The sequence below is a fragment of the Rhinolophus sinicus genome, linkage group LG03 (genome assembly GCF_036562045.2).
Source record: "Rhinolophus sinicus isolate RSC01 linkage group LG03, ASM3656204v1, whole genome shotgun sequence".
NCBI classification, from domain to species: domain Eukaryota; kingdom Metazoa; phylum Chordata; class Mammalia; order Chiroptera; family Rhinolophidae; genus Rhinolophus; species Rhinolophus sinicus.
In genome coordinates, this window is record NC_133753.1 from 148,967,827 (window position 1) to 148,991,953 (window position 24,127).

General features: G+C 40.9%; 1 protein-coding gene across 1 annotated transcript; it reads right to left on the minus strand.

Moving 5' to 3' along the window:
- Nucleotides 1-4,949: 4,949 nt before the first annotated feature.
- On the minus strand, nucleotides 4,950-22,701 carry LOC109445646 (betaine--homocysteine S-methyltransferase 1). The gene is made up of 8 exons (XM_019728180.2): nucleotides 22,278-22,701; nucleotides 18,672-18,804; nucleotides 14,801-14,919; nucleotides 13,619-13,810; nucleotides 13,067-13,214; nucleotides 9,217-9,399; nucleotides 7,507-7,735; nucleotides 4,950-5,603 (listed from the first exon to the last, which is right to left on the minus strand). Exons 1-8 carry the CDS (start codon nucleotides 22,308-22,310, stop codon nucleotides 5,420-5,422), a joined length of 1,221 nt encoding a protein of 406 aa, XP_019583739.1. The 5' UTR covers nucleotides 22,311-22,701; the 3' UTR covers nucleotides 4,950-5,419.
- Nucleotides 22,702-24,127: the final 1,426 nt, after the last annotated feature.

Sequence of the window (24,127 nt, forward strand, 5' to 3'; positions counted from 1 at the left end):
CTGATAATTCATTTTATGACAAATTTCTGATACCTCTATTGTTGGGAATTTTCTAGTGTAAACATCCTCCAACCAGGTCAGTAGGCCATAATGAGTGCTTTCCTAGAATGTGATCTCTTTCATTGTCCATTGTGCTCCTGCCTTCCACACACCTCCGTCAGGAGGCAGCGCTGGAAGAGAGGTTCTATGTATCCACTCAAGGAATGGCCATCCCTCATCTGGCAAAACTTAATACCAACCTGGGAGACCAGGACAGCACCATATCCAAAAGAGGCCAGAGGGCATTGATGGCAATAACCTGTCGATATTGTGGAGCGATGTCTGGAAAACCCTCAGAAAATCAGTCATGGCCACTCCTAGAGGAGACGAGCCCTGTCTGGCAGAGCCTGTGGAGGTGGGTGACCACTAGGTGGCAGTGGTGGTGAGGTAGGAGGAAGCAGAGTCTGGAGAAAGGGGGGGGGGGCAGCACTGAGCTCGGAACTCCCACAGGTGAGAGCCAGGGCAGATGCCCCACTGGCTGCTCAAGGCAAGAACTGACAGTGCTTCAGTGGCCCAGAGCCTTGAACTTGCCCTGTCTGACAGGAGTCAGAAAAAGTCAGTGTCAGCATTATCCTGGGCAGCCCAATCTCACCCGATTCTGAGGCAGAAACACTGCATCTGCCAGTGGGAGCCATACTGTCACCAGGTGCCCTGCTGGAACTGGGGTCAATAAGAGTCCCAGGGCTCGCTGGGGCACTTGGTAGACTCCAGGAGTGAGGTGGACTCCATGGAAGACATGGGAAGACATGTAGAGGGCCATCGAACGCCCAGAAGGGAGGACACCGAGACTGGGTCCCATGCTGATCTGCCCAGGCTCCAGGCACCCCTCCTACACGGCACCGGTGGCCCTGACCTGTCCTAGCCACTAGAGAGGACTTAGACAATTTTGAGGCAGGTGTCTCCAGTGACCAGAACCCACACAGGACCAGGTCCAGATTTTGGTACTCTGCCTGGATAACCATAGGAAGGAGCACAAGGCCTGAGGCTCAGCACCCAGGGCAAGGACTGGCTTGAGTCTAAATGTTAGATGATGCCAAGTGCATGTTTTTGGGAATGGTCTAGGCTGGAGATAGAAATCTGGGAGTCATCAAGCTTCTGAGAATGGCTTTATGGGAGGAAAAATTTCTCAGGCTTCTAGCGTCCAAACTCCACCACCTTATTATCAAATGTGAGAAGACGATTCTCTCCCTTCTTAGGTAGATGAAGAATTTGAACCAAGAAGTACCCACTTGATGGTTTCTAGAACTTCCACAGCTTATGCAAACCTACAAAGAACTCTTGAGTCCTGAAAATAGAAACAGTTCATAAGATGAAAAACTACAGACTCAAATCTCCCTAGGAGGCAGCACCTGTGGGGAGAATGACATTTTCATTTCCCAGTGCCAGGCCTACTGTAGGCTAATAACATTTCCCTGACCTCTGAACAGTGTTATTTGTTTCAGTCTGCTGTCACTTTAGCCAGGGGAATAATTAATGAACAATTAAGCCTGCTGGAAACATACCACCAAGTGGCACTCAGTAAATATTTGTTGACAATAATGAGGCTATTGCTTATTATACCATCAAATTAGAAACATAAAACTGGAGGGTTTTTTTGTTTGTTTTAGAAAGGTGTTAAAGAGATTTATCATTTTACAGACGAGAAAGTTGAAGGTCAGAAAAGTGAGGTGGTTTATCCAATGTTGCACAGCGAGGCAGGGGCAAAGCTAGGACTTGCACCCCAAATCCTCATTCTAAATTTATTCATTGCTTTTTCCAATACATTGCACTGGTGTTTTTGGGAAATTGCTGAATTCCACCAAGTCAATTCATATGGTAAGACATTAACCTTTCCGAAGAACAGTAAAATCTCATTAAGTCAAAATAATTGGAAGAACGGCCAGGTTGAATTGGGGGAAAAGTTTGAACTATTTTCAGAGACATTCAGCTTTTTCCTTTCAAGGCCATGTAGTAAATTGGAACAAATAACCACAAAATGGGGCCAAGCAGAGGTCTTGCTGAACCTGCTTGAAGGAACAAACAGGAATAATTTATAAATGGTACATTAACAATTTGCATGTAAGTGACGACTGCAAAAATATTTTAGGCATTTGGGGAAATAAATATTTGTTAAAAGTAAGCTAAATATTTCCCTTGAAAACTCACTAGATGTAGAAATTTATATAGGGAAATTCTTAAAAATATGTCAGTCAAACCATGTGTTAAAATTATCGTGCATTTCATTTAGTGGCATATAAATTAACCTGTTTTGTTTTGCTGTACTCAAATCGTTTGGCATTATTTCTGTAGCTCACAGCAGCACAAACGATGACATCTGTCTCTCTCACTTTCCAGCCCCTTAAATTTTTCATCTATTCGAGGCTAACAGAACGCCTCCAGCTGCTTGAAAACTGGAAGCGTTTTCTGGCTCTTCCTTTCCCTCACCACACTTCCCACCAATTTTTGCCAAATGACCCTGCCCTTTCTACCACCTTCTGTGAGAGGTGTTTGAATTTGCCTGTCTTTCAGTTGTTTTTAGTGTTCAAACACTACACATTTATTTGTTCCCGAAGTTGTTTAGAAATATTGGGTCTTGTTGTCTCTTAAGTCTGTTCTTTAATATACTGTCAGACGTAGGGCAGTTCATAGGGGTCCTCTATTTTTCTCTCTTCCGATTGACTTCTTCATCGGTTTGGTGTAAGAACCAGGATTGTTTACCTGGCAGGTAACATCTGGAAGGTTCCAGACTGGCCAAGCAGATATTATTGACTTAAAGAGAGGCTGTTTGGGAAAACAGTTTATGTAATACTCGCAGCCAACCAATGTGCTCAAAGCTGGGAAAAATGAAGATAGCTAGGATAAATGGGGATCTTGTTGGAGATATATGATGTTTTCCTTGCTGGGTGAGCTGTCTTGGATGTGACTCAAAGATCTGTATCTTAAGAATAAATTGACCAAAACAAACAAAAAGGGTCACAGGTATTTCTGCCACTTGATGTTAGTTTATTCTGATGAAATAGCTTAGGTTCAAAGCAAAAGGGAGCTACATATTTAGGCATTCCCTGCTGGTGACTTGCTGCCCCCCTCTGGAGAAGTTGGGAACTGAAGCTTTTGATCCCTTCTTGTCCAGTTGTCTTATTATGGGTCTGCTATTGGCACGGTTTCCTTACCAGAAGTGCTTTGCTACAGTGTAGAGAAGTGTCAGGCCATAAATTGCCAATGGTTTATTCAGTGAGTTTACATTGACTCTGAGTAATGCAGGGATATTTATTTTATTTCCTGGCTGGAAGATGAACTCAGTTTTGCAAACTATCTGTCCTGGTTCCGCTCTCCTTCTACCAAGAATCCAAGCTAAAGCCATCTTTCTTGGCAGCCTTGGACTAGCAAGAAGTTATTCCTGACTTGGCACCCTGCTTTAGTAATCTTATTTTTAAAAGGGAGAGTGTGGACTCTTGATCTCTAAGGTCCCTCTGGCTCTGATTCCATAAAAAATATCTTTATCGGTGAGAAATATCTGTTTAACATAAAGAAACTCTTAGGTATGAAAAGAGCCTTCCTTTTTAATGAACACGATTTCTGGAAATAAAATGAATGCTCTTGGAAAAGGGACTGAATTTTAAAAAAAATTCAAAATATGAAATATGCCACTAGGAGGCAGTGTTGACATATAGTTTATTTCAAGCACTTTTCAATTATTTCCTTTTGAGGGAAATGCTTTTAAAATCAAAGGCTATAAGAATGATTAGAGGTTACAACGCTTTGTGTAGCAATAAAGTTCTGAAAAGAATACCAAAGGGACAAGCATCTTACACAATAATAGAACAGTTGAATAAAAGTTTCTGTCATCTATGAATGAAAGTATTAAATGTTGAATTGAACCTGATTTAAGAGTGAGAAACGGTAGATGGCAACTGAAAAACAATGTGGCAGTCACTTTCCTCTAATTTCACGTCAGCCGTATGCAGCCTCTGAGAGTTGTGCTGCTTTGGCACTATTTCTGTGCCTTGGGGGATATGAGAGGTGGATTGCTCATTCGTTTTGTAAGAAATTCTGGAAATTTATTTTCCCTTTAAATACTGCTGCCTTCTCCTTTAAAGTTCCAGCATACTTGTGAAGATGAAAGATAGTATTTTTTTAGTAGATGGGTAAACTGAGGTATAGAGATTTCATAAAGGACTTAGAAATTATAGAATGAAAATAAGAATCTAATATAACCAAGATAGACTCAATGTTCTTTTTTTTTAATAGCTGAAGAAATTAAAATTTCAAAACAGCTAAACCAATCCAAGAATGTTTAGAAAGCAGCATGAATTCTTTCCTAATACATGAAGGGTAGCCATGTTTATTCTAATGGTCTTGCATCTTTAGAATTGAGCTCTCATAGGAGAGTAAATATTATCGGGTAAAAATATCGTAGCTCTCAATCTAGGAAACCTGGGTAAAGATTGGAGAATCTCTATTTTTTTTCTCTTTATTATGCTATGCTTTAAGCTATCAAAATAACACAAGCTCATTGCTCCTCAGCCTTACCGAAGGGAGGCATTTCGGTAGATCATTTTGAATAGGATGGACAGGGCCTGGATACCAACCGCTTCTCACCCCCTCTCTATTGGTAGGTATGTTTCTCAGCAGTCAAAATGGGTCAGCAAAGAGAATAATTCTGTAACTCTGAGAGCAGGACTCTGGGCTTTGGATCCTACTGGTCAGGTCCCATATGACTAACCTTCTAAGAATAAACTTAAAAAAATTGGAAAGTCCCCAGAGCTGAAGTGATGCATAGCAGTGGTTTACAAACTGTGCTGGGCCAACACCCATTAATGGGTCATGAGATCAATTTGAGGGATCTCAACCAGCATGTTTTATTCATGAAATAGGATGGAAAGGAATGGGATAGAAAATACCCGAACAGATCACACGTTTTATTTCAATGGTTGTATGATATGTGCTTTATTCTGGTCATTATATAAATTGTGTTTCTTGCTAAGGGTCATGTTCAGAGGAGCGTGGAAGTCACTTCCCTATAGCACTTTATCTGCCTGTCTGGCTGTGGAGCCATCTATGACAGTTCACGTCTCATCCTCCTTACTAGCCTGCGAACTTCTTGAAGTGGGATTAATGTTCAAATTACTTTTCCTTGGCCACAGTGATTTCCTTAGTACCTTATACATGGTGTATACCAGCTTAAGATTTACTGCTTACTTATTTTGCTTCTAAGAAAACTTCTAAAACGTACTTTCAAAATTGTCAGGTGCTATTTGTGATTCTGTTTTGTTCAGCTCATAACAATTTTATGTGTAGGCTGGCATTGATGTGAACATTGCTTTTTAAACTACCTTTTCCTTATTTCTAAGAACGGTAGCCCAGACAGAGGAATTCACAAAATTGGGTTCCACTGAGGCTACTAAGCAGATTTGAATTTCTGTTTGTCAAAGAGCTCTTTCAGCTGCTGCTCAGTTGTGGCTTCTTTCTGCTGCATGAGCTCAGTTGTTCCTTTGGTTACTCCCCAGGCATCTGGCTTTGACATTGAAGGGTTGTAGGGCCTGCCTGAGGCTATCCGAAGATTCTCCCAGTATTCCTTCCTGGCCCTGCATAAACAAAATATACATTAGACTCCTCCCTGCATGTCAGTCTCTGTGTCACTGAGCTAGGATCCTGCCATGGCGCCATCTTTGCACTCTTGGGACTATGTCCATTAAAACACATTTATTCATCTGTATTAAAACTTTCTCCCCCCAGAATCTGTAGGTCTGAAATTACTTTGAATGTCTTCTCTTAACATATGCTTAGGGATCAAAAGCTAAGAATCAGAAGAGGGACATTTTCTATCTAATTGCCCTACTTCCCCATCCTCACTTTCTGGCACTCTACCTCATGAACCAGCTAAGCACGCCTTTGCTGCTTGTCCCCAATCCAGCATCCTTCTAGTTCAGGCCTCATCACATCTGTTACATTTCAGCAAAGCCTTCCTCCCAAGTTGCCTTGTCTCAAGGCTATTAAAACTGGCTAAGTTGCAAATCTAACCTTGTCCTGGACCATTTGTGACCCTCCAGGCTCCTCGTTGCCTTTGGGATGAGGTCACACTCAGCTCATACGCATACTCACCTCCTCTTCCTGACTTGTGTCTTCTATCAAATTCTGTCTCCCATCTTCTCAAACTTCTAGTTTCTCAACACACTGTTCTCTTTCTACCTCCCGTGTTTTCCTGTAGGCCGTTTCCTTGTCTGGCAGTGTAGTTCACTCTTCAAAATTTAGCTCAGCATCTTCTCTCTTAGAAATCCTTCATTAACCCCCCTCTGCCTTTTGCTCCCATGGGCCATTCGCTCAGACCACACAATACCTGTGCGTATCTTTACCCTTGAACTTCCTGTCATGTTCTCCCAAAAATAAGACCTAGCTGGACCATCAGCTCTAATGTGTCATTTGGAGCAAAAATTAATATAAGACCCGATATTATGTTGTGTTATGTTATATTATATTATACCTGATCTTATAGTAAAATAAGACCCGTCTTATATTACTTTTTGCTCCAAAAGATGCATTAGAGCTGATGGTCTAGCTAGGTCTTGTTGTCGGGTAAACACGGTATGCCAAGTTGAACTTACCTGTTTATCTCTCTGCCTCCTAGACTATTACCTCCTTGGAGATAGGCTTGTGCCTGGTCCATCTCGCTACCTCAGTGTCCACAACAGTGTCTGACATAGCTGTGCTCAATTAATATCAGCTGAACAGAGTGGAACTGTTCCCACTGCTTGGGGCACTCACCCTTCACTCACTTCCCTTTCTCGTGGAATCCTACTTAGCCCTTCAAAATCCAGCCAAGAAATCCCTTCTATTAAAATATCTTTCTATTATATTAGGCAGAAATAGTGCTTATCTTCTCTTCATTGTTTTTTTAATCCATCCCTCTCTTATTAAAGCAGTTCCCACAGTATAATACCTCAACTTTCTAACACGTTTTCCTCAGTATTCTGTGAGATTCTTTAAGCCAGGGACCCCAGCTTTTCGCTTGATATTTCTAGTGCCCTGAACACTGCCTGACTTCAAATCTGTTTGTTTGTGGTTCATCTTTCCCACTGGAATGTAAGCTCTAAGGGCAAAGACCTTCGCAATCTTACTCAGCACTGTATTCCCAGCTCCAAGAATCATAGTTGGCCCAGAACAGGCTCTTAATTACTATTTGTTATACTTAAGTTATACTTAAATCTCAATAATCAGTCGATTCAATATTAGTGTCCACCACATGGATGGTTTCCTGGAACATGAAAATACATTTCATTCCAACTTACATTATTTACATTGTATATTCTTAAATGTCCTCCAGAAATCACTCCTTAGGGATGTTTTACAAACATCTCTGTGAGAGAATTGAAGGAGCATCACTGACTATCATCACACAGCAAATGAGCTGTACTCTTTGTAATGACCTCACTTGGACATATTCATAATCTACAGGAGTTTGGTTGGCAAATATAGCTTAAAGGTGCTTACCTTGCTCTAACCCAGGGCTTGGTGTGCATGTCCAAACCACTTCCCCAGCTGCCGTGCTTCTCTGAAGCTGGTGGCAAAAAGCCCCTTTCTGGAGCCAGCTCCTCTGCAATCGCCCTGATGTGGTAGGGCTCAAATCCACAGCACCCGCCAATGTACCTGACCCCCAGGTTGTAGGCCTCTCTCGCGTATTTTTGAATATCCCATCTGGTCGCAACTCTGGGCTCCAGACCTACAATAAATAGTATTATACCTAAATTCTTTTTTTAAACAAAATATTCAAAATGAGTGGCTATAATAGGTATGTAATCTTCAATAAATAAGATAAGTAAGTTGTCAATATTTAATTCTTAACTTTTTAAAACTATTAGCTACTTTGCGTCTCTATATCACGGTTTAAATGCTGTGGTAGCGAGCCTTCAGGACGGCTCCTCTGAGCCCTGCCCTCGGACGTTCCCACCCTTGTGTGGCCCCCTCCTGCATTCTCCCAGGTTGGTCTGCGAGACCCATAGAATATGGCAGAAGGATGGTCTCTGACTTCTGAGGCTACGTCTTTAAAGACATTATGGCTTCTGCCTTGTTCTGTCTTGGAACACTTAACCCTGGGGAAGCCAGCTGCCATGGTGTGAAAACACTCAAGCATCTCAGTGGAAAGGGCCATGAGCTGAGGAACACAGGCCTCCAGTCCATGGGCAGCAAGACACTAACACCGACTCCCAACAGCCACCTAAGAGAGCTTGGAGGTGGGTCCCCCGGTTCCCATCAGGCCTTCAGACGACTGCAGCTATGGCAACCTCTTAAAAACCCTGAACAAAAACCACCCCGCCAAGCTGCTCCTGAATTCATGGCCCACAGAAACTATAAGATAATAAATGTTAAGTTTGCAGTCATTTTTTATGCAGCAATGAATAACACAAATGCCTTGCCATTCTTCTTCTGTGGTTCTTCTAGAGCAATTATTTTATGATAACTTACTTCTCTTAGGGTCCCTATAGGATGTTGGATATGGTATAAGGACCTTAGAATGAAATAGGAGGCTGGCGACACTCTGGGCCTGCTGACATCTCTGGGCTTGATTTTCAAGGTAGATTCACCCCCACTTTAAAAACACCCTGAGAGACTTTCTCCCTCTGCCTGCCTTGCAAGTACTCCCTCACTTCATCTGCTCTGTCTCTTCATGCAAATTTGTCATACAGCAACATAGTGATGGTATTTTCCCCTCCACTCTCAAACCCCAGAGCATCTAAGCAACATTTAAAATAGGAGAAAAGGATCTTGGAGATAACCTGGTCTAACCTTCTTATTTTTCTGATGAGAAAATTAAGATCTAGAGGATCTAAGGAATTTTGCTAAGGTTATGTATGCAATTCGGCAACAGAGTTGGAACCAGAAACAAAATCGTTGCTGATCTCACCATGAGACCATCCATTTTACCAATCTACAAGTATGACTAATTGGTTGTCTGTCTAGATGTTGATTCAATTTTGATTTTGCACTGAAGTTCAGAAGTCCTTTTTGCTTGTTGGTCCCATCTTTTCCTTCTACTGCTGTCTAATATCAAGGGGTTTGTGGCTTTGGGGAGAGAAGCTAGGGGCTAGAGATGAGGAGATATGCAGCCATTTCTTTACTCTGATAAAGCTCTATGGCTATAGATTTACCTGCAATTTGTCCAACACAAAGACATTGAGACAGTGTATAGAATGTGTGCCTTACCAAAGGGGAATTCTGGCAGATCGATAAATCCTTGTTTGCCGGAGTCGGGAGTGTGGTAGGCCAAGGGCTGACTCATCAAGTGGGCTTTCAGTCGGGCGGCCTGCAGGCCTTCCTTCATGAGTTTCACTGTTTGCAAACTAATTGTGGAGTCAAAATGGCAGTTCACGCCCACAATGGAGGCTCCTGCAAGTGGGAAGAACGTTTTTCTTTTTATTATTATTACCAGGTGTACAAAACAATGTAGTAATTAGATATTTACACCCCTCACAAAGTGATAACCCCAACAAGTCTGCTACCGATCTGACACTGTACATAGTTGTTACAATACCATTGGCTATATTCCCTGTACTGTACTTTACATCCTGTGACTATATATTTTTAAAATTATATTAACAGTTGACATTCAATATTATTTTATATTAGTTTCAGGTGTACACCATAGTGGTTAGACATTTATATAATTTGTGTTTACTGCAACACTATTTACAATAGCCAAGATATGGAAACAACCAAAATGCCCATCAAAAGACGATTGATAAAGAACTTGTACATTATACAATGGAGTATTACTTGGCCATAAAAAAGAATGAAATCTTACCAGTTGCCACAACATGGATGGACCTAGAGGGTATTATGCTAAGTGAAATAAGTCAGACTGAGATCAAATACCATATGCTCTCACTTATATGTGGAATCTAAAGAACAGAATAAACAAACAAACAAAACAGAAATAGACTCATAGATACAGAGAACAAACTGATAATTGCTAGATGGGAGGGGGTTGGGGTGAGAAAGATGAAGGGATTAGGAAGTACAAATTGGTAGTTACAAAATAGTCTCAGGGATGTAAAATACAGTATGGAGAATATAGTTAATAATGTTGTAAAGACTATGTATAGTGTCAGATGGGTACTAGACTTATCAGGGGGATCACTTCATAAATTATATAAATGTGAAGAACATTTTAGCTTTAGGGATTCACAAGATAACAGGAGACTCAACTCTCCTATCTTAATCAGGGGGCTTTTATTTGGAATGGGGAGTTTGGAAGTACAGCATTTGATCCTTGCTTCCCGCAAACCGATCTTACCTTTGGACAAGAATGATTACTAACAGGAAGCAAGTGCTTTCTGTGAAAAGTGCTTTGAAGAGTCTGGTATAATTGAAGTGTCATTTATGCACACTTGGCTGTCCATCTTTTTAAACAAATCATTAGAGTTTCTTTTAACTTCAAATTTTAGTAGTCAATTTTTCAATCTTTGACATTATATTAGAAGCACAATAATTTTTCAGCACTCCCAGCTGCTAGATTGCACCCATGGTTACCATACCACTTATTTGAGGAATAAATCAATGTTCCCTTTCATCAGGCCAATTTAATAATATCACTAATCCAGATTCCAGCAGCAGCAGAGCTGATGCCACAAGCTGTGGCATCCAGTGTTCAATGGCAGTTGTCTCAGTGGTCCTCACTGGTCTGGATCTACATACATGAAGTTTGCCCCTCATTCTTGTTCCAATCAGGTCACCCTCCCAGTCATTCCTCTGAATCAGCTTTTGTCAGGGGTACTGATGACCTCAATCTTGCCAAATCCAGTAGTCGAGTCTCTCTTCTCCTTTTACTCAACGTCTCAGCAGCATTCTGTCCAAAGGACCACCCCCTCCCTTCTTTTGGCTTCTGAGAAGTTCCCACACTCCCTGAGTGTTGCTCCTACCTCCCTGGCTGCTCTTTCTAGGTGTCACTTGCAGACCCCTCCTCAAGGCTGAACCTTTCAATCGTGCAGTATCCCAGGATCCCACTGAACCATCTTCTGCTCGTCACCTACACGTGCTGTTCAGCCCCAGGGCTTTAATACCATCTATATGCAGAAGTCTCCTGCATTTCTCTCTCTCACCTTGACCTTTCCATTGGGGTTCCAAACTTGTATATTCAACACCATTCCTAGCTTGGATTTTACTACCTTTCTCCTTTTTTTATTTTGAATGTTCTGCTACCAGAGTTTTTCTTCCCTTGCTTGACTTTATTACACTCGTGAATTAATCAATTAATCATATGGTGGCTATTTGTTGGATGTCTAGTAGGTATAATGGTCTTCGTAAGGGGGTTCTAGAGAAATATAAATATAGGACATAGTTGCTGACACTAATGGTTTTATAATTTAGCACAGGGCTTCCCAAGGTTTGCTCCATTAAAATGAGGCTCTGTGATCAATTAGGTGAGGCAGTAGCTATTTACTATGTCCCCTTCTTGGAGACTGCCGATATACATGGGCATATCAAAAGTACTGAGAAGTTCTATAGTAAACAGACCGACTTAACTCAGTTTAACATAGCATTTTCTAAATGTATTTGACTACAAAACCTTATTAACATTCTCACAGATTGGAAAATGTCAACTGATGATATTCCAAATGAGGGCTATAAACAGAAAGTGTTATGGTTGCTGAGAGGAGGCAGTCATCACTTGGGGTAGAGATGGTTATGTAAGTGTACATGGGGGTAGAATTTGATCTAACATTGTAAGACAGACTAGATTTATTAGGCCCATATTCATTAAGGACCTATTATGTGGTAGGCACAGGGTACTCAGTTTATGATTATTGCAACGCTATTCACAATAGCCAAGATATGGAAATAACCGAAATGCCCATCAATAGACGACTGGATAAAGAACTTGTGGTACATTTATACCACAGCAATTCATAGAGTATTATTCGGCCCTAAAAAAGAATAAAATCTTACCATTTGTGACAACATGGATGGACCTAGAGGGTATTATGCTAAGTAAATAAGTCAGACTGAGGAAGACAAATACCATATGACCCAGCCAGAGTCTCTGCGCTCTCAGATCGTACAGTCTAGTGAAAGAATCAGACATGAAAGAGATAAACAAATGAGCTAAGTGAGGAGTGCTTCAACGGATGTAAACAGGGTACAGTGATTTCAAACTTTGTGTCCACCTACTCTGAACAGAATGACAAGGGAAGGATGAGGGGCAGGCCAAGAATCCTTGCCAATTCACAATGGGGATGATGAAGGCCTCCTCCCGTCTTTCTGAAAAAAAGTTAGCTTGTTTTTCCCCCCATTTTTATATCACCAATCAAAAATTAGGATTCAAATTCCTTCCTAAATCTAAATAATTATTATTATTAATGACAAGTATGAGGTGACTTTCATGAAATATCAGGAATTGGATAAAAATCAGGAATTGAAAAATAGCCAATCAAAAATCTCTCTGTTCCACAGAGTGAGTCGGACTCTTCCACTGACACAGCTATTCCTTGGGTTTAAAACGAAGCAGCTTTGAAAACAACCTGTTTTCCCTACTTGAAATGAAACCGAATATTAGGAATGGAAATTATATAAAAAGATAAATTAGGTGGTCAGTATTGCATATCAAAGGATTTTTTGATTTATTATACCAATTACGAAAAGCAAAGCATACCAGTAACTTACGAGAATGGAAAAACTTTGGCAAAGAGGACAACTGACAAGTTATTAATGTTATTAATGTTTAAAAAACTCAACTTGAAATACGTTTAAAATAAAACACAATTGTTCCTAATGCTCCTTCTGATTTACTAAAATTCTTCTCATTCCTACATTTCTAGTTGTTAAACATTCGGCACAAGTCCAGTTGCTCCTTTCAAAAGGCTGGTGTGTGTATCCTTTTTTTTTTTTTAAACATTTTTCTCTTTAAGACTTAATAATATTCTCAATATTCCTAAAAAAGTAAATTAATTGTTTTCCTGTTAATAAAAGTAGCAAATAGCGATCCATAGACAGATCCGCATTTGTATGTTATTTTAGAAGACGCACTAACTGCAAACCTATCAAAATCCATCATCACCTGCTTTAACCAGGCGCACTGCACACTCGCCAGGGGTCACGCCATGCAAATCTCCCTCTGGGCCGATGCACATGGTCGCTGCCACTGGTTTTCCAGATGATTTCAAGACTTCAACTGCCCATACAGCCTCTTCAACATGTTCAAAATACTGAAATAAGAAAAGGTTAAAGTATTTTTAATCTTGTTTCCCCCAAAACCATTTGGAAACTTATTCTACTGCTAAGTAATTTAATAATCACTAGATAAGTGATTTTCAGATTCTGAGTCTGAAACATTTTGAATATTAAGAATTTGAATTTGAGACCCATTAGTATTTTTTAAATGGAATAGAATGGTGATTTCATACTGGGAATTGCAATCAAAGGTTTGAAGAACACTATATTATATTAACTGAATCAAATTTAGTAGAAGCCCTAAATGGGAAAAAAGCTTTCTAAACTAAGTATTACTATTACTTGTGATGAGTACCCAATCTCACATGGTCCTCATGAAAGCAAAAGGCAGAGGAAAGGGACTCAGTGTAATGGTCTCTTTGATCATCTCTGTGTTTACCTCTGCAATTAAGAAGTCCACATTCTTCTTCAGAAAGACCTCTAACTGTTGCTGAAACACTTTTTTCACTTCAGTTTCACTCTTGCAGCTGAGGTATGAAGGTGTCTGGCTCACGCCTCCTGCTACCAAAGCGTCTCCCTCGTCGGCCACTTGCCGGGCAATGTCACAAGCAGCTTCATTGACTTTCTGCCCCTGAAATGGTGAGTATAGGATACATGTACATGTTCATGTGAAACTGAAACCAAATAATTATTTAAATGTCCATATCTCAGTTGTATGTTACCATAGTGATTTGATTCCAGGAAGTGACAATGATGGACTAGTTCAGTGCTTTACCACGCTGAGCAGTAACAACAATACCAATAATAGCGGTGAAAAAATACATCTAATGCTGGTATCTAGGATATTACATTATACCAAAGATCTGTGAGAGGGTTAAACGTCTTTACATAATAAGATCTAGTATCTTCCAATGCGTAAGCTGCACTTAAAAGACTACCTAGCAAATAGTGGTGATAGTGATAATAATTTGCCTTTAAGATTAATAAGCATAAAATTCAATTAAAATGACTACAGAATTCATGTCTTTTTTGTTTTCCTGTATTTTCTCAATTACCAGATAAATGTATCACAAGTAAGGTCTGTTTTAATTATTTAGACATTAAAAATGGACACTTGTCCTCAAAAAAATACCCAGTGCTGTAAGTCCCACAGACTCATGGAATTTTGAAACTCCCTTTCCATTGTAGAGAGAAAGGAACCGTCACCTTAATGGGGTAGGTAAATGGTTTGCCCAACATCACACAGTAGATTGTAGCTGAGTCAGGAAGATTCCAGGTTCACTGACACCTTTCATCTAATGACCTTTCCCCTACACTGTGCTGCCTTAAAAAACTGTGAGGGTGTAAGAATTTGTAAGGACCCCCTCAGCAACTTAGTCAAGAGACTGGGAGAATCACTAATCGTTAAATACCTTTTTTGATATGCTTCATTAAATACCTTTTTGTCAAGTTGGGGAACTCCCGATAAAACCTAAGAGTATTGTCCACATACATCTCATTTCTGTATTATGTAAAACAAAACTCTGAAGAGGCTCAACATTTTTGTCCGTGAGAATTTTGGTGATGACATGTGATATGTCTACTAGGCCCTACTAAGAGTGCCATGTATGGTTTTACTCACAGATATTTTCTCTGCAACATAGTTGCCCCTGTTCTCCAGCTTGTCTTCACTCGCATAAAAGGTGAAGGTCTGCATGACATTTGATCCAGCTCTAAGGAACTCTCGGTGAAGCTGGCGAACTGGGAGATTGAATGAGGAAAGGCATTAATTGCTATCAGTTTATTAACTCTTGGTGTTTTCAAGAGGCTCTCAGATAAACAAATATGAAAATATCTGCTTAAATTTCTGGTGGCTTGGCATGCGTGCATCCTGGGGGGTTCTGAGAGGTGGATCTGGGGTCTCTTGCCAGAAACAAGATTATTTCTACCGTGGAGTAGCGTGAAGGGAAGAGGGAGGTCCCACAGAGGGGCAATATGTCAGCACTTTTGACAGACAGAGAAGGTGGGGAAGGGCGTTCCCTATAGAGGGAAGGCCTGAGCAAAGACAAAGAGGCAGGAATAGGCTTGGCATTTGGGGAACAGCAGGTATTTTGAGCAACTGGAGTTGAGGATATGTCAGAGAAGTGATGGAAGATGCAGTTGGAAAGGTGGGCGGGCGGACAGAGTACAACTGGCCGGGAAGTCATCCAAGGAGTCTAGGTTCTAGGCTACGGGTGTCACGGTAATACTGACAATTTCTAAATGGATGAATGCCAAATGGCAAAGCTTTCACAGGTTACAGGAGATGGGATAGGACTTTTTCCCATAGAACCAAACATATGCAATTTAAAGAATTTAGAATTTTCTCTAAAACAGTTGTCCTAAACCCTTGCTACCCATTAGCTACCCTGGAAGCTTTTTAAAAGTTACGGACCCATCCCACAGATATTCTAATTTAATTGGTTTGAAGCAAGACACAGACTGTGTGTTTTTTTTAAGTTTCCCCAACTGATTCTTATTTTCAGCCTTGTTGAGAACTGCCATTCTAAGAGAGTGGAATAATGCTCATCTTACAAAATGATAGTGAGACTTAGCTGGTATTGGTTTTGTCAGGGGCATTAACTGGGCAAAGTAAGAAGTCAGTAAACCAATATCAGCCCCTGAAATATATTTTGAAATTTAGAGGCCTGTAAAATCCAAAGGTCTGGAAGCAACTACACGAGAGGCAGTTATTGGGACGCTGGGGCTAAGACTGGAGATGAGTCTCCATCTGTGCATCCCAGGTGCCTGCCAGACTGCAGAGAACATAGGAAGCTCAGTTTTTGTTTTTCAATGGTCAAATCAGTGAGGCAACAAGGATTCTGAATTTCAGAAAATGGGTTTCTAAGCTTGAAGCCAAATCTTTGTTTTTAAAATCATGGAAACTTTCGTTCTCAGTGGGAATTTAAAAGGGTGCCTAAATTGGGGGGCTTTGAATGTGTTGTAATTAGCCATAGAACCAATGAAACACGCCTAAAATGGAGTCCCCATATATCGGTCAGATGAGCTGCTGTGGTTGCAGCAGGGGTGCAGGGCCTATGGACTAGGTTCCTGTACACTAGAATGACGTGGTTTATAAAGCAGACGTCCACCCAGGTTGTCCTTGGGTTGATTTCCAGACACTCTGACAAAACCTTGGAAGGGTGTGCAAATTGTTTGTGCACATGTACATTTTACAGTGCAGAGGTTCTATATCCTTTGATCAGATTTTTCCAGAGGGTAGTGACCCCACTCCTTGTTCTTAATTGATTTCATTATTCCACCATGCTTCCCTAAATGTGATCCAACTTAGACTCACTCCGATTTCCCAGACCCCTCCAGACCCAGTCAACCTGAATTCCTTGCCAAATTCAGTGCTGATTCCACTGGGTGCAAGAACCACAACTTTTGGCATAAACTTCAATAGAAGACTTAGTCTGGTATATTCTGGAGGTTCTTTCGATTTCTACTTTCTGTTTTCTCTCATCATAAGACTCCTGAGTCTTCATCTTCTAACCAGGAGTAGGGCGTAACTGTTCCCATGACAAGGACACAACCTATACTAACTAATCACCTTCATCTTATGGCTTTAAACTCTTCATTATACTAGTTTTATTTTAGCATCATAGAAGCTAAAAGTTACCCAGTCTCTTGACTAAGTTGCTGAGTGGGTATCCTTACAAATTCCGACATTCTCACAGTTTTTCGTTTTGTTTTGTTTTGTGTTTTAATGCTGCATGGTGTGGTGTTATAGGCAAAGGGTATCAGTGAACCCAGAATCTTCCTGACTCAGCTACAATCAACTGTGTGATGTTGGGCAAACCATTTACCTACCCCATCAAGGTGACAGTTTCTTCCTCTCTACAATGAAAAGGGAGTTTCAAAATTCCATGAGTCTATGTGACCTACAGCACTGGGTTTTTTTTGAGGACAAGTGTCCATTTTTAATGTCTAAATAATTAGAAAAGACCTTAGTTGTGACACAATTATCTGTTAATTAAGAAAATACAAAAGACAAAAAAAAGGGCATGAATTCTGCAGTCATTTTAATTGAATTTTATGCTTATTAATCTTAAAGGCAAATTATCATCATCATCACTTCTATTTGCTAGGTAGTCTTCTAAGTGCCCCATAGGGCAGCAGATGTATTTAGCATTTTGCGTGGTGAAAAGTGTTTAAAACATTCATGCTCTGAATGAGAGCTGTGGTCATTTAAATGCTATTTTATGTGCATGAATTCGTGTATCTGCAGGTACTTTTCTAATTTAGGCTGGTGACACCTAGAATTGATATAGACCCTGAAAATTTCCCTGCAAGCTGGACTGCACCTCAAAGATTTTTGTTAGGACTGGTGTCTGGGCTTGCCTTCTCAGTGCTAGAAATGGTGAGAAAGGGAAGGTTATGCTCTAGGTACACAATCCCTTATCCAAGCCATTTTAGGACCAAATGTGTCTTGGCATTCTGAACGTTGGGGAATTTTAGAAAGTTAATACAGTACATATGCTATATATTATGTAACCCTCATCAGGGTCTGAAGTGGCCTCCCCAATCAAACACATTCATATTTTTTTGGCATCAAAATATATGACTCCCCACATTAAGTAGGATATAATTATAAATATCCTCACATTAGCTCAGGTCACATTTTGCTCCAAAATGGTTTTGCTACAAATTTATTATCCCACTGAAGAAGTACTGCAAAATTTTATTTGACCTTTTAGAGTTTGCTGTGGAATTTCAAAGACTTGCATTTCTCAAGTTAAATTTACAAGGGTAATATCTAACTATGCTACGTACATATATAACCGGGAGACATTATATATATTTATACACATAATCTCCCTCCGGTTCCATCCCACCTCTCCTCCTGGCCATAAAAGATTTGTGGTCAAAAAAGTGGAGTGAGAATAAGGTGTTTAGGTACAGGTGCAGGGAAGGTAGACAATTGAATTTCAATAGGGTGGGGCTAGTAGACGATGAATTTGACTAGTTGGCACATATATGATGGAGGAAGCCCTATCTGAAGACATATGCCAGAGAATGGATAATAAACACTGAAATGGGAGGGATGGAGACTGAGAGTCTTGATGAGGTTGAAGCGCAGCAGTATTAGAGCCGACAAGATAGGAGGTGGCGGTCAGAGAGTGGGGCCCTGGTCATTGAGCTTTCAGCAGTGGACAGCTGCTGGTGAGCTCTAAGAGTGGGCTGCTGAGATGGGAGTAGAGGAGGAGATCAAGGCACTAAAGGGAAGCGTGTTGGATGGATCATCTGTCTGGACATGGAAGTCACCTAGAGAGATGAGGGAGGCAGGGGAAGGTAGTGAGCCAGTACTAGGCTCATCTAGAGCGAGCAGCAGGGACCAAGAGGCAAACATAGATGACAGCTTATCCAACGTGCGAATCCATACTTGCACACCTAGCACCATGCCCAGCAGGCTGTAAGTAATATTTGGAAAAGTGCTCTTTTAAGAACTTTGAAGAGAGCAATGCACCAACCTGCTTCTGGGTGCTCCACAGCAGCTTCCGGGGTCCAGGGGCCTGCCTTCACATAGCCCCTCTTCTCCAGTGCAAAGACGAACCCTCCATCTCCAATCACAACCTCTCCGGAATTTAAACGTTCGAGGATGCCCTAAAATTACAGGTGAGGGGGAAGGACAAAAAAGGTACTTGAGTTTTTAAGACAGTGTTCTGTTTGTAGTACATTTGCTACCATATTCTTGAGAAGTATGATTTCTTAGAATTCTCGGAAAGTACAGGTATATTTTATAAATTCATGTTACTATTAGGCAAACAGCCAGTGTGCTCCTATGATGAAAATTTGTGTATATGTGTGTGTGAGGGGGTTGGTGGGGAGGTGGTCTTTCAGAACACATGAAAGAGTTTTAAAAAATATGGTAAGAGGACGTTATGTATGAAGAAATACCTGTAGAGGGATTAAATGAAAAGGGTTTATTGTAAAGCCTCAAACAAATACTAAAGCACACATTCGTAAATTGGTGAAGGCTGGTCTTTCTTCTTTATTCTATCTACAACCAAAGAGATGATTAAAATGATTAAGGCATTTTGAAGACTGAAAAGTCACAAGACACTTGGTGAAGATAGCAAACTACCACAAAGGTGGCCAAATCCCTTAAAGACTTCCATGATTGGTGTTAGAATTCAGTTTCCACAGCAGCAGCTGTGTGATGCTGCCCATAAGTTAAGAGCACGCCTGTTCGCACTCTCTGAGTGCAAGATGACAAGAACAGGAAGAGACAACTAAATAAAGTATTTGTAAAATGATTTCCAGCCCAGTCTCCATACCTATTCCATTTATAGTACCATGCAATAATTACCCTGGTGCTAGTGTAATTTTCTAGTGTAACCATTTTTTAAAATTTAGAAGAATCATAGAATTTTAAAATAAACAGTACTTTACATTCAATTTAGGTCACTTCCTCTGATTTTACAAATGAAGGATTAAGGCCCAGAATCTTTGAGTAACGTACACAAAGTCTCCCAGGTGAGGAGTATAGGGCCTCCTGGCTGTTTTATCCTTAAACGGAGTCTAGATTTTATTTTAAATGGGTGTCAGGAGTGTGGAACAACCCTGAAAAGACCACGTAAAGGAACAATTTAGAATGTACTTACCTACTATGTTTCATTTATTACCATAATGATTGATAAAACAAATGCTGATATAATAACAAAGGTTACATAATTCTGTGAGAGCTGTTCATAAGATTTTGCATCCTAAATCCTAGACACCTTTTAAAGCTTCCCTTATTTTAATCCTGTTCCCCTGTACTACTCTTTCCTATGTGTTTTGGTCAGGTAGTACTCAGAGAGAAGACACAACTGACATTTTCATTTTAAAGCAATAAAACAGGAGCACCATGCTGTATGTTCCCAAATATCCCTTCCAGATAGAAACATTTTCAAGCATAAAAGACCACGAGATAACAAATACAAAAATACAGAATTGATAACATGTAATTTTGAAATCCAAATATCTGTAATGATTTCAATGTGTCTAAATACCACATCTTAAAACCACAATTTTGATCATTATGGCCCAATTAACAAATATATATATATAGCTAGTCAGTGCAGTGAAATAAAAAACACGAACAAGGATCAAATAAATGAGATATGATTTGTTGCTTTCATTTGACTTAAATAACTCATTACATTTTGTTCAAGTCAGTTAGCAACTCTCATTGAACATGTGTGTGTTTTCAAATTGTAGAACACAAACAAATACACAGCCTAGCTAAGAATCTGATATTTGCTGGTGGAGTGGCTCATGGTGATTCCAATACCACACTGTTCATATATTTGCTGAGCAATTACATCTAGAAAAACAATCTCTTAGATTCTAGTGTATTTTAAAATACCTGGACTTCAGACTTTTCTGTTCCTAAGCTAAATAGCTTTTTTTTTTTTTAAAAAAAAAAAAGTGGAATGTACTATCAAAAAAATGCTCAAGATATTGTTTTGTGAAAAAGTATTACAAAACATTATGTGTAATATCAGACCATTTTTGTATACAAAGTACATTTTGTCTAGACAACAAATTAGCAGAATATAGGAGTACACCAGAACGTAGCAGATGGTACATTTCATAGTGCTTTCCCAAGTTATTTACAATGAGCATGTGTTAGGTTTGTAGCATATATTTTTAAAAAGTATAGACATATTATTGTTCATATTTTAACACTGACATATGCATGGAAACAATGTTACCAAAGAAACTTTTTTATTCCATTTTATGTCCATCTGTTGCTTATATGATCCTTTAAAATGTTTCGTTTTCTGAGCTTGAATTGAGGGAGTGGGTTAGAATCCATGGATATGCAAATGGTGTCAAACCAAAAAATCTTATTTAATCTCTATAGCAATCATCCTTTCCAGTCTACATCATTTAATAATTTATGGATTGGCAAAAATTCTCAATCTCATTTAACTGGTTAACAGATTATAATTGTTTGCCATCTCATCTTCCTCAGGCCATCAACATGCATTTATTAATGCTGCATGGCATTTAAAAATTTTAACTGAATTAACTTTGTGTGTGTGTGTGTGTGTAGATCTTTTTTATTGGGGGGCCATCTTTTAGAAGCGGTGCATAGCCTATTTCCTAAAGGGATGGCTGGCAATGTGGGTGAGAGGTGGACCTGTCCTTATGATCCTCACAGCCGCACAGTTGGCCTGGCTAGGTCTGCCTACCTATCCTTCTCTTGGGGCCTCCATCCGCCAGGCTGGGCGCTCTGGCACCTAAGGGTTAAGCTTATTCCCTCCTCCTCGCGTCCTTCTCTTCCCACCCTCCCAGCCATAGTCCCGTGGTCAGTCCATCCATCCACAAATCCATCCCCCAAACTAGACGAAGATCGACAGTCTGGACTGGAACATTCGTCCCAACAAGGGAAGAGATGTGCTTGTTTTTAATCAGGTGCTGGAGCTGCTGTTTTAAAAAATCTTATTAACAACCCTTCCTCAATATTTTACTGCCGCGGTGCCCATTTCCGAGGTTCACGTGGTGCATTTTGTTGTGATCGCTTGAAACCAAACTACGGGAGAAAACGTACCATCGCCCAACCAAGCTGCGGCGGGGCGGCTGAGCGCCAAGTAGAGACCCCGAGACCCCCGGCGGCGTGGAGGCGCCGGCCGGGAACCGTTGGAGCCCGCACCCCGCGCCTCACTGCGGGTCGATCTAGGGCGTAGAGGGGAGCACGCGGCGGTGCGGGCACGGACACAGACACGCAGGCGCCCCTTTGTCCCAGCACGGTGGAGCAGGGAAGACGCTCCTGTGAGTCCAGGAGCTGCACCTCTGTTGGAGTGCTCCAGTGTTGGCGGGCAGGACTCAGGTGTTGGGAGTCTCCGAGCTCTAGGAGCGCCCTCAAGCCACACAGATCTGGGGGGGCGGGCCACTAGACCTATGGAGCGCTCTGAATATGAGTAGTGATGCGGGGCTTGGAAGCACCTTGGGGTCCTGCAGGAGAAGTTCTGGGAGCACTTTCTGGACTCCCCTGCACCCCTTGAGTCTGGGGTGAGGGCCGGTGGGTCCAGACGCAGAGCCTCGCCCGGATAGGAGAGCAGCCTCGGGGACCCCCGAAGACTCACCTTCTTGGCCTTTTTGCCCCCAACGGGTGCCATCTTCGTGGTGTTCTGACCGGGTACTCGGGAGGGATGCTGACCGACGAGGCTAGCGTTTATCCCTGCGAGGCCCAGATGCAGCCGGGCTCTTTATACCCGCTGTTGGACGCGGGGTGGTTTCTCCAGCCTCTGCGCGGTCCAACGCGGGCCTCAGGCGGGGAACACGCCCACCAAGCCTGTTTTTGAGGCCTGCCACTTGTTGGGAATCTGCCCTGAAGAGATGATCGAGATTGCTCTCCCAAATGGGCGAAAACAGCGAGAATAAAATAAGAACAAAAATTAATGAGGTCTGCACTCGCTCAGGTTTCTAACCTATCTGCTTATAATCTCTCTTTGCCCCTGGAGAGTCCCTAGCCCTAATTTACCTCTCCCTTGCTTGGGATCATGCACCATTACCGACTTAAATCGCCCGTGAAAGCCCCTAAGAATTTCATTCAGGCCCAAATATTTGTCAAAGGCCAGGGTACAAAATTATTGGATGAGGAGGCGACGTGCTGGAAGTCAGCCTAAAGTGTCATCTGTGTGGTGTACATCCATAACGGAACACAAATAATGGCATTTACAGAAGCGTCCGACACTAACCCTGAATTAGTGGATATGTTCAAAATGACCTTCTCCCCTTACATCCAAACATGCTGAAATGTATTTTAGAGACTTCAAAATTCATCGACAAAATGTATAGGCATTAGAAAAAGTGGAAGAAAATAGAATTGTTGACAGTAGTTATCTGCTGATGGTGGAATTAGGGCTTGCATTTGTTTTATTCATTATGTTTTACTGTAGTTTCCAAAAGATCTTTACAACGAGAACACATTGATTTTAAAATAATAAAAATATGACTTTAAAAAATATATACAGTAACTAGTCTAGAGAACAACTGAAAACCCTGGAACAGAGTTCAGAATCTTTTATCCAAAATAAAAGCACAAGTGAAAATTTTGTACGTGGAATAGTAGTAGCCTCTATTTCAACATACGCAAAGAAGAAAATTACTGTAGCAAATGATGAATTAATACAAATTTAATGTTTAAAATGATTTGCACTTGAGATATAACTGAGAAAGCAGAGAAGTTCTTGCTGCTGATAATTGTCAAGTTTAAAATGGGAAAAATGGAAGGATGATGGATGCATATACCATATGTAATTCAAATAATCTCATATTTCACCTGCACACCAGAGGAATGAGGAATGAGGCAGTATCCTTCACAATGCCTAGACTTTTGACCGTTAAAGCATTGGAGTATCGGAGTAGGTAATAGTTTAGTTAGTTAATATGTTAACTGCTTAGAGTAGTAACCTGGTGAGTATTGGTGAGACAAACAGGTTTAAGAAGTGAGCCCCTCTGTGGCTGCGGGGAGCAGCTGCAATGGTGGGTGCCAGGCGCTAGAGGGCAGTATCAGGGCTCTGACAGTAAAAGCTGAAAGCAGACATGCTCAATTTCACACTTCATCCAAACTCAGCAAAACTTAGAAAAGATTTTAAACTAGCAGCATTTCACTTAAAAATAGTGAGTTTTAAATAGATAATATAGACACAAATGGCAAAATTTAAGACGTTTCTCCAGCTGCTGTTCCCAGTACAAGTCCTACCTGGAGGTAACCACTACTCCTTGTGAACTCTTCTTCCAGAGGAACTCTATGCGTATCTAACTACACATGTATAGATAAGGATTTTATTTAAATGTAGGGAATTTTAGTTATTTAAACACTTATCCACCTCCACTTTTTCCAAAAATCGTATAAGCAGCTGTTGAAATAGTTTTGTTATTCCTCAGCTTCTCAGTTCTCTACCACCCCACCCCACCCCAATGAGGGCCA